This window comes from Protobothrops mucrosquamatus, unplaced genomic scaffold (genome assembly GCF_001527695.2).
Source record: "Protobothrops mucrosquamatus isolate PMUCROS unplaced genomic scaffold, P.Mucros_1.0 scaffold5342, whole genome shotgun sequence".
Lineage (NCBI taxonomy): Eukaryota > Metazoa > Chordata > Lepidosauria > Squamata > Viperidae > Protobothrops > Protobothrops mucrosquamatus.
The window spans coordinates 4,603-15,075 of record NW_015391205.1 but is presented as its reverse complement, the minus strand read 5'-3'; the positions used below and the strand labels follow the sequence as shown (position 1 = coordinate 15,075).

The following is a 10,473-nucleotide window of genomic DNA, read 5'->3' as shown; positions in this document are numbered from 1 at the left end:
CCAAGCAGTGTCGGCTGGCGACCCCCAGGGGGAGGGCCTTCTCTGTGGGTGCCCCCACCCTCTGGAACGAACTACCCCCCGAGATCCGGATGATTCCGGATCTCCTTACTTTCCGCCGCGCCCTCAAGACATGGCTTTTCCAGCAAGCGGGCCTGGCCTAGGGAGGATTTTAAATCGGGTTTTTAAATCGGGTTTTTTTAAGAATAATTTTAATTGCACAACTTTAAATATTGGTTTAATTTGGTTTTATTTGGTGGGGGTTGTAAATATGTCTATGTTTTTAAATATGTTGTGAGCCGCCCTGAGTCCCGTTGGGAGAAGGGCGGGATATAAATCAAAATAAATAAAATAAATAAATAAATAACAGCAAACCTGTTTTTATTCTGTTGATTGTGATCTCCATAGAGAATTGTGTTCAATTGCTGCTGTTCCTGCCTGTGGTGTTATATTACAGTTTTTGTTGCTTGGTGTATTATGCCCCCATACTATTTGGAGTTTGCATATTAGTCTTTGCATGTCAACGAAGAATTCTCTAATCTGCAGTTCAGTGCCAGTAACAGAAAACAAATGCATATGTTGTGCAATTGATTTATTATAAAAAAAAAGAGGTTGAGACTCTGGAAAGAGTGCAGAGAAGAGCAACTGGGATTATTAAAGGCCTGGAGATTAAAATATATGAAGAGCGGTTGCAGGAATTGGGTCTGGCTAGTCTAGTGAAAAGAAGAACTAGGGGTGACATGATAGCAGTCTTCCAATATTGGAGGGGCTGCCCCAAAGAAAAGGGGGGGTCCACTTATTTTCCAAAGCACCTGAAGGCAGGACAAGAAGCAACGGATGGAAACTAACCAAGGAGAGAAGCAACCTCGAACTAAGGAGAAACTTCCTGAGAGTTAGACCTATTAACCAGTGGAACAACCTGCCTCCAGAAGTTGTAAATGCTCCATCACTGGAAGTTTTTAAGAAGAGATTGGACAGCCATTTGTCTGAAACGGTATAGGGTTTCCTGCCTAAGCAGGGAGTTGGACTAGATGACCTCCAAGGTCCCTTCCAACTGTTATTCTGTTCTGTTCTGTTCTATTCCTTATTCTATTCTATTCTACATTCTATTCTGCTCTATTCTGTATTCTATATTCTATTCTACATTCTGCATTCTGTTCTATTCTCATTCTACATTCTATTCTACTATATTCTGCATTGTGTACTATTCTGTTCTATTCTATTCTATTCTATTCTATTCTGTTCTGTTCTGTTCTATTCTATTCTATTCTATTCTATTCTATTCTATTCCATTCTTTATTTCTATTCTATTCTATTCTATTCTATTCTATTCTATTCTATTCTATTCTATTCTATTCTATTCTTACTCTACTCTACTCTACTCTACTCTACTCTACTCTACTCTACTCTACTCTATTCTTCATCCCTATATTCTATTCTATTCTATTCTTCATCCCTATATTCTATTCTATTCTATTCTATTCTATTCTATTCTATTCTATTCTATTCTATTCTATTCTATTCTATTCTATTCTATTCTTCATCCCTATATTCTATTTTGTTCTGTTCTACTCTACTCTACTCTACTTATTCTATTCTATTCTATTCTATTCTATTCTATTCTATTCTATTCTATTCTATTCTATTCTATTCTTCATCCCTATATTCTATTCTATTCTATTCTATTCTATTCTATTCTATTCTATTCTATTCTATTCTATTCTATTCTATTCTATTCTTCATCCCTATATTCTATTTTGTTCTACTCTACTCTACTCTACTCTACTCTACTCTACTCTACTTATTCTATTCTACTCTACTCTACTCTACTCTACTCTACTCTACTCTACTCTACTCTACTCTACTCTACTCTACTCTACTCTACTCTACTCTATTCTATTCTGTATTTATTTTGCTTCTGGAGCAGCTGATATTCTTGCCTCACTTCATTTTGAGTTGTTTATATGTTTCTACTGTGCCTAAGCGTCTAGGGTTTACTTGATTGCAAAAGAGAGCAAAGCAATAAAAAACAAATTGCTAATAAACTCCCGTTTTATAGCGGGGGAATGATAACGAGATATAGCACAGCCTTGGTTCTCTGAATCAAGCAATTGGGCCTTGGAAATGTCCTATTTGTGAATCTGTTTCACAAGCTTGCCCTCACCTGCATTTAAAGGAAGCCTTGAACTGAAAGATTTAATATTTATAACAAGTCATTATTTTGTGCCCCGTTTTATAGGAACTTGGAATAAAGCACCCGCTACATCGGAAAAAGCTTCAACTTGCGCTTCAGGCTTTGGGTTCAGAAGAAGAAAACAACCACGGAAAATTGGACTATAATTGGGTTACACGTACGTTCCCTTCCCTTTTTTTAAAAAAAAATATTCCCCTTTTGCCATGTTTCCCAGGTTTTAGAGAGGATTTACAGGTGTACCCACTTCACTGTGTTACGAGAATATTTGTATACATCGAAACTCAGCTTGTTTGCACAGTCAGCTAGATGCTTAGTCTGGATTTGGCTTTTTTAATCCAACTATCAAGTCCTTTCCAAGGTTGTTATGACTACCTCTGCTTATCCTAGCTTCTTGGTAACTAGGTAGCTTGGTAACTAGGTAAGATTATCTATGCTAGGAAGGAATGGAGTTTTCTGTCCATTTATGTCAGGGGTAGGCAACCTTGGCTCTTTTATGACTCGTGGACTTCAACTCCCAGAATTCCTGAGCCAGAATGGCTCAGCTTGGAAACCTCTCCCTTTCCCCTCAGCGTGGCTGGCTCAGGAATTCTGGGAGTTGAAGTCCACGAGTCATAAAAGAGCCAAGGTTGCCAATCCCTGTTCTAGTGGCTTGCCTTGTCAATATTGGTGGGAGGGGATTTTGGGAGATATGTACAATATGTAGACGTTGTTTATCTCTATGTGTCTATCGATGGCCAATTTGTCAGACTGGCAAGCTTCCAGGAATTCTCTAGCACACGGGTCCCCAACCCCCCAGTCTGTGGACCGGTACCGGGCCACGGCATGCCAGCAACCGGTCCGCGCAAACAAGCAAAGCCCCATCCGCAGGATGCAGGCAGCACACAAGACCACGTACCATCTGGTCCGCGGAAAAATCTCTCTCCACGTAACCGGTCCCTGATGCCCAAAAGGTTGGGGACCTCTGGTCTAGCATTCGTGGGCTTGGCTTGGTCTAGGATGCGCACCGTTTCCCCGTTGAAACGATGGTTAACTCTGTCCCTGTGTTGTGAAACTGATGTTTGTCAAAGCAGACGTTCAATAAGTCAAAAGGCCAAAACCAGCAATCAGCACCCAGATGAGAACAGATTAATACCAAGGTTAACATCAGAACAATAATCAAGAAGTAAACAATACCCCAATCAAGGAACTGCTAAACCAGCTAACAGTAAACAGCTCAATTAAGGGACGACAAGATCAGGGGTAGGCAATCTCGGCTCTTTTATGACTGGTGGACTTCAACTCCCAGAATTCCTGAGCCAGCCACGCTGAGGGGAAAGGGAGAGTTTCTAAGCTGAGCCATGCTGGCTTAGGAATTCTGGGAGTTGAAGTTCACAAGTCATGAAGGGGCCATAGTTCCCCCATGCTGGCTCAGGAATTCTGGGAGTTGAAGTCCATGAGTCATAAAAGAGCCAAGGTTGCCTACCCCTGAGACCATTCCCCTCATCACTAACAGGGCAAGCCACTAGAATGTAAACTTGAGAGCAGACCCCGCTCCCTCCTAGCCCTGATGATGTTACCTAGTTGGGTAATGAAACGTCTGCAAGAAAACCTCTGAGCTCAGAGAACACCAAGGACTCCTCACAGAAGGCATTGGTCACCCATGATGTTTCATTAGTTTAATCCACATTTGTAGGGAGCCACTTGTGTGTTTTCCTTCTTTTTCTAGGATGGCTGGATGACATCGGGCTGCCCCAGTACAAGACACAATTCGACGAAGGCAAGGTGGACGGCCGAATGCTTCATTACATGACCATCGTAAGCAGCTTACTTGTTGTGTCATTGACAGATGGTCCTCGACTTACGACCCCAATTGACCCCACGATTTCTGTTGCTCAGTTGTCCAATGAGTTTCACGCCATTTTGGCATGATCGTTAAGTGGATCAACTGCCGTAGTTAAGTTAGTAACATGGTTGTTAAGTGAATCCAGCTTCCCCCTTGACTTTGCTTGTCAGGAAGTCGCAAAAGGGGATCACGTGACCGCCCCGGGACACAGCAACGTTCATAAGTACGAACCAGTTGCCAAGCATCTGAATTTTGATCATGTGACCGTGGGGATTGCTGCAACGGTCATAAGTGTGAAACACGGTCATAAATCCCTTTTTTTGGCGCCGTTGTCATTTTGAACGGTCACTAAATGAACTGTTGTAAGTTGAGGACGACTTTTCCATGTGTTCTGGGTTGTCGTAGTCAATGTGGTTTCAGGTAGCCCTCGACGTATGACTTGTTGCTAAGCAAAGAGAATATTAAGTGAGTCACACCTGATTTTACAACCCTTTTTGCCACAGTGGTTGTTAAGCGAATCACGCGGTCCTTAAGCGCATCAAGCTTCCCTACTAACCTTGCTTGTCGGAAGCTGTCTGGGAAGGTTGCAAATCGTTCTAAAATACATGTGCGTTGTCAAGCATCCAAATTTTCATCGCGTGACTGCAACAGTCATAAACGCGAGGACCAGTTATCAATCACTTTTTTCAATGAGGTCGTAACTTGAAACAGGGTTGCTAAATGAACAGTTGAAAGTCGAGGACCATCCACAGCGCTGTACTAGATCAATGCAACTTCCCCCTCTGATATCTGATTGTGGCTTTGTTCTTGTTGTTGGTTCGTTCTTGGCGCCCACCTCAACAGGATGACTTGTTATCCTTGAAAGTTCTGAGCGTCCTCCACCATCTGAGCATCAAGCGTGCCATCCAGGTCCTCAGAATAAACAATTTTGAACCCAACTGTCTTCGCAGGAGACCGTCTGATGAGGTAGCCGCCACTAATATTCAAATGTCGTATTTATTCATGGTCGTCATTCATTGTAATGACTTTTTTGGGCAGGCAATTTTAAGGTCATTTCTTCCCTAGAATACATCTAAAATTGCCATCTGCCAGGAGTCTTATAGAATTTGGTGTAATGTAAACAGAATGAATGGATGGATGGATGAGTGGATGGATGGATGATGGATGGATGGGTGGATGGATGAGTTGGTGGATGGATGGATGAGTGGGTGGGTGGATGGATGGATGGATGAGTGGGTGGGTGGATGGATGGATGAGTGGATGGGTGGGTGGATGAGTGGATGGGTGAATGGATGATGGATGGATGGATGAGTGGATGGATGGATGGATGAGTGGATGGATAGGTGGGTGGGTTGGTGGATGGATGGATAAGTGGATGGGTGGATGGGTGGATGGATGGGTGAATGGATGATGGATGAGTGGATGGATGGATGNTGGATGGATGGATGGATGAGGGGATGGGTGAATGGATGATGGATGAGTGGATGGATGGATGAGGGGATGGATGCATGGGTGGGTGGGTGGGCTGGTGGATGGATGGATGAGTGGATGGGTGGGTGGATGGATGGATGGATGGATGAGTGAATGGATGAGTGAATGGATGGGTGGATGGATGAGTGGATGGGTGGATGGATGGATGAGTGGATGGGTGGGTGGGGGTGGATGGATGGATGAGTGGATGGGTGGGTGGGTAGATGGATGGATGGATGTTTTAATTTATTGTATTTTTGATTGTCAGAATAACATCACCCCATCAGAAGTTTCCCAGTGGACGAACCATCGAGTGATGGAATGGTTGCGTTCTGTTGATCTGGCCGAATATGCTCCTAATTTAAGAGGAAGCGGTGTTCACGGCGGCTTAATGGTAATTATTCCATTTTGATATCTTTTCTTTAGTCAATGTCTTGGATTTTATTTAGTTGAGTGGTTGGCATCTTCCGGAAGTTTGGAAGGATTTCCATCTTGAGCGTTTTGCAAATTCACGTGGTTGATGAGAAGGTACCTGACACACAAGTTTTAAAATCTTGTTTTTTGTGGCCGCAGGTTCTGGAACCTCGTTTTAACGTAGAGACCTTGGCACAGCTGCTGAACATCCCACCAAACAAGACGCTGCTGAGACGGCACTTGGCCACCCATTTTAATTTGCTGATTGGAAGCGAAGCTCAACAAGAAAAACGCGAGGCCATGGAAGCTCCTGATTATGTCCTTCTCACAGCTACTGCCAAAGTGAAGGTATTGGAAGAAGAATGTTGGTTTCTAGCTTATCTGTGCAGGCTAACTCACTGCTCATTCCAGGAGTTCGGTCCCGATGGGGCTCAAGGTTGACTCAGCCTTCCATCCTTCCGTGGTCGGTAAAATGAGGACCCAGATTGTTGGGGGCAACAGGCTGAATCTGTAAACTGCTTAGAGAAGGCTGTAAAAGCACTGTGAAGCGGTATATAAGTCTAAGTGCTATTGCTATTGCCCTTCCTTCCTTCCTTCCTTCCTTCCTTCCTTCCTTCCTTCCTTCCTTCCTTCCTTCCTTCCTTCCTTCCTTCCTTCCTTCCTTCCTTCCTTCCTTCCTTCTCTATTCTATTCTATTCTATTCTATTCTATTCTATTCTATTCTATTCTATTCTATTCTTATTTCTATTCTATTCTTATTTCTATTCTATTCTATTCTTACTTCTATTCTATTCTATTCTTATTTCTATTTTATTCTATTCTTATTTCTATTCTATTCTTATTTCTATTCTATTCTATTCTTATTTCTATTCTATTCTATTCTTATTTCTATTCTATTCTATTCTATTCTTATTTCTATTCTATTCTATTCTATTCTTATTTCTATTCTATTCTATTCTATTCTATTCTTATTTCTATTCTATTCTATTCTTATTTCTATTCTATTCTATTCTATTCTATTCTATTCTATTCTATTCTATTCTATTCTATTCTATTCTATTCTTGTGGCACAGGTGTTAGAGTGCAGTATTGCAGGCTAACTCTACTCACACTGCCAGCAGTTCGATCCTGACCGGCTCAAAGTTGACTCAGCCTTTCATCCTTCCATGGACAGGACCCAGATGAGGACCCAGATTGTTGGGGGACAAGATGCTGACTCTGTAAACCCCTTAGAGAGGGCCTGTAAAAGTACTATGAAGCGGTACATAAGTCTAAGTGCTTTTGCTATTGCTAATCAGGGCTAAACAGTGAATGGATAAGGTGTCCCAGAGAATGCAGGGATGTGAGGTTGTGGTTTTGCCACCCCCCGGGATCATACGATTGCCCTCCAAAGTTGCTGCATGATCTCAGAAAAAAAAACCTGCTACTCCCATACAACATAACATAAACAATTAGCAGCATACGTTTTTGAGCTCAATTATGGTCGTACTGAAGACTTTCTCTTTCGCTGGCCCTGTCTCTTTCAGCCAAAGAAACTCCCTTTCAGTAACTTTGGAAATTTGAGGAAGAAGAAGCAAGAAGACGGAGAAGAGTATGTGTGCCCGATGGACTTGGGTCAGGTGGCGGGACCTGGATCCAAAAAAGGATTTAAGCAGGGTATAGACGTCAGAATGTACGATGATGACGATCTGGACAGATTGGAACAGGTATCTGTCGTGATGTTTCAGACACCATTTAGAGTTAAGTTGACAACAGAACGATTAATGGGCTGTCCATCACTCTCTGTATCTGTCTTGCCTCTTTCCCATCTTGTGTTGCTCGGTTTCCATATGTTGACTATGTCTTATAAAACCTGATTAACTCCTATAGCAGTGATGGCGAACCTTTTAGAGATCGAGTGCCCCAAAACTGGCCCCGCCCCCGCTTCACCCTCTACCCTGCTCCCGCCCCGCCCCCACCCCGCTTGCCCGCAGGACCACTCACCGCCTCCAGGGCCCGCCGCAGATTGCCCAAGCAGCCCTGCAGTGCCATGGCGGCCACACCCTCTGCCCGCGCCCCACAGCATCAACTGTGCGCGATGGGGCATGAGGGCAGAGTCTTGTCTATGCTGCCTGGCTGCCATGTCCTTGGCTGCGCTGCTCTGCGTGGGCCACTCTCGGGGGCGACTCTCCTCCAGGGGGACTGTTGGTGAGGAGGGGGTCGTGGGGGGAGGCGAGGCTGGGGCAACAGCACGTGTGCCCACAGAGAGGGCTCCGAATGCCGTCTCTGGCACACTTGCCATAGGTTTGCCACCACTGTCCTATAGCCACAATTCTGGAGCTCCCAGCAGTCACTGATCGAACGAAAACATCTTAGGGTACCTACATTTCCTCTGAGGATTATAAGAAACTTAAGTGGTGATGTTTTTGAAGTTACCCCATTGTATCCATCTGACAGTTTTGCCCAAGATGGGCTCGGTTCAACACTTTGTGTGAAGTTAGCACATTTTAAAAAAAACTTTTTCATGTTGGACAATCCCCTCTGTGTCTACGGAGATTCTCAACCATCCAGGTTAAGGTTGTCCCAAAGGAGCTTTTCCAAAGGCTGGATTTTCTTGATTGCTTTTCCTGGAAAACATTTAGTTTTTCTTCCAAGAAGCTTTTATAGATGCAGGAAAAGCTCCTTAGATGCGTGAAAAGCTCTTTTACTTCAAAGTTGCAAATTGCTTCCCAGACTTACTCAAGCCCTGCCTGAAGCTTCGAGAATATGTCTCCAGGGATCCAATCTGGATCGGTCATCGGAACCAGAGGTTTTGTCGTCCGAGCTTTCGGACTTTGTGCTGTAACCCAACTTCAGGGAACATCTCTCTAGCTAGCCCTTGTGTCCAATTTAGCATTGACAGTAAATACAGTTGCATAATACAGGATTTATATGAATGTCACATATTTTTCTTTCCGTATAGATGGAAGATTCTGAAGGGACTGTGAGGCAGATTGGGGCATTTTCTGAAGGCATCAACAACTTGACCGTAAGTCGTTGTTTAATTCGGGGGTCCCCAACCTGTGGTCCGCAGCCTACTACAGGGCCGTGGCCTACTGGCCACCGGGCCACAGAACTCGTGCTAACGCTGCCACTGCTATGCAAATGGGACGCTGCGCGGCGAAAACAGGGCACCACCGCTATGCAAACGGGGCACCTCTGCTATGCAAACAGGGCGGCACATGGCACAAAAACCGGGCAGCACACGGCACAAAAATGGGGGAAAACTGGGCGGTGGGCGGCACAAAAACCGGGCTCCACACAGCACAAAAATGGGGGGAAACGGCTGCGTGCGGCGTGAAAACTGTGCAGCATGCGGTGTGAAAACTGGGTGGCGCATGGTGCAAAAATGGGGGGAAACTGGGCTGCGTGCGGTGTGAAAACAGGTGGTGTGCTGTGCGAAAACCGGGCGGCGCACGGTGGAAAAATGGGAAAACCGGGCGGCATGCAGTGCAAAAAACAGGCGCCGCACCAAAACCAGGCACCGCACGGCATGAAAATGGGCAATGCTAGCGCCCATGCGGCAAAAATAGCACGATGCTAACAAGTGTCACGCGGGTGCTAGCACCGCCCCGTTTGCGTCGCCCATGCTTACGGCTCCCATTTGTGCGTGTGCGCGTGGCTGAGGAATTCTGGGAGTTGAAGTCCACAAGTCTTAAAAGATGCCAACATTGAGGACCCCTGCCTTAGGTGGCCAGTGGGTTTTGTCTGATCTGCCAATTAATTCTCCCACGTCTTCTCTTTCCAGCACATGTTGAAAGAAGATGACATGTTTAGAGACTTGGCCACGTGTTCTCCCAGTGCCAGCATCACAGATGAGGACTCCAATGTGTGACAGGGTCAGCAAGGGACATATTTTTGGCGTCCCGCTTCTGGATGTGATGGACACCGCACCTTGTGTGAAGTAATTTTTGCTTCTGTTTGCAAGAACTGATGGAGGAGAGGGGAGCAATCGTAAGAGGTTCTTATCCATCCAAGTTCTGGTAAATCGATGAGATGGGAAGAGAGGACCTCATAACTCCCTTTTTTCTCTTCTGCGTAGCAATTTGTGCCAACCTTTTTAATAAGACTCTACAGCATAATGTTTTAGCGTCCACAACGTGCCATAATGTACCCTTGTAATTTTCTTTTTCTTCCAGTAATGCAAAAAAAAAAAAAAGGGGGGGAACCCAACTACAGACCCCTGATAGTAGCATCCATTGTCAAAGTATCTGCAGAATTTTTTTCCCCCCGTTTTCCTCTTCAACTCAGCTGCGTAACCTCTTGTGTTGAAAAATCTTGTATGGTTTGTTTTTTTAAAAAAAAAATGCAGTTTTTATGAAAAAGAAAAAAAAATGTATTGAGTACATAATGGGTCGGACGTTTTTATACTGTGATGTAAGGTGATAACTTAAAGCCTAAAAACCCAGCTGGATACTGGAGGAGTCCATTCATCTTGCAAATTGCTCCCGTGGAATTGCAGATCCCGTTTTTGCAAGTGGGATCTGCTCCCTGACATGAGGAATGAAATAATTAAAAAATTGTCCCTGAACGTGCCATGGGAAAACGTGTCACTTTC

The 10,473-nt window shown here is 44.4% G+C and overlaps 1 protein-coding gene across 1 annotated transcript in view; it reads left to right on the top strand.

The window, feature by feature from the left end:
- LOC107299718 (liprin-beta-1) overlaps window positions 1-10,201 on the top strand; it is a 15,864-nt gene extending 5,663 nt beyond the window's left edge. The window contains exons 3-10 of the mRNA XM_015829061.1: window positions 2,237-2,348; window positions 3,897-3,985; window positions 4,857-4,979; window positions 5,752-5,877; window positions 6,057-6,245; window positions 7,424-7,603; window positions 8,839-8,904; window positions 9,664-10,201. Of these exons, the coding sequence (XP_015684547.1) occupies window positions 2,237-2,348; window positions 3,897-3,985; window positions 4,857-4,979; window positions 5,752-5,877; window positions 6,057-6,245; window positions 7,424-7,603; window positions 8,839-8,904; window positions 9,664-9,750 (972 nt within the window). The 3' untranslated portion in view covers window positions 9,751-10,201. The remainder of the gene's footprint in view (window positions 1-2,236; window positions 2,349-3,896; window positions 3,986-4,856; window positions 4,980-5,751; window positions 5,878-6,056; window positions 6,246-7,423; window positions 7,604-8,838; window positions 8,905-9,663) is intronic.
- Window positions 10,202-10,473: the final 272 nt, after the last annotated feature.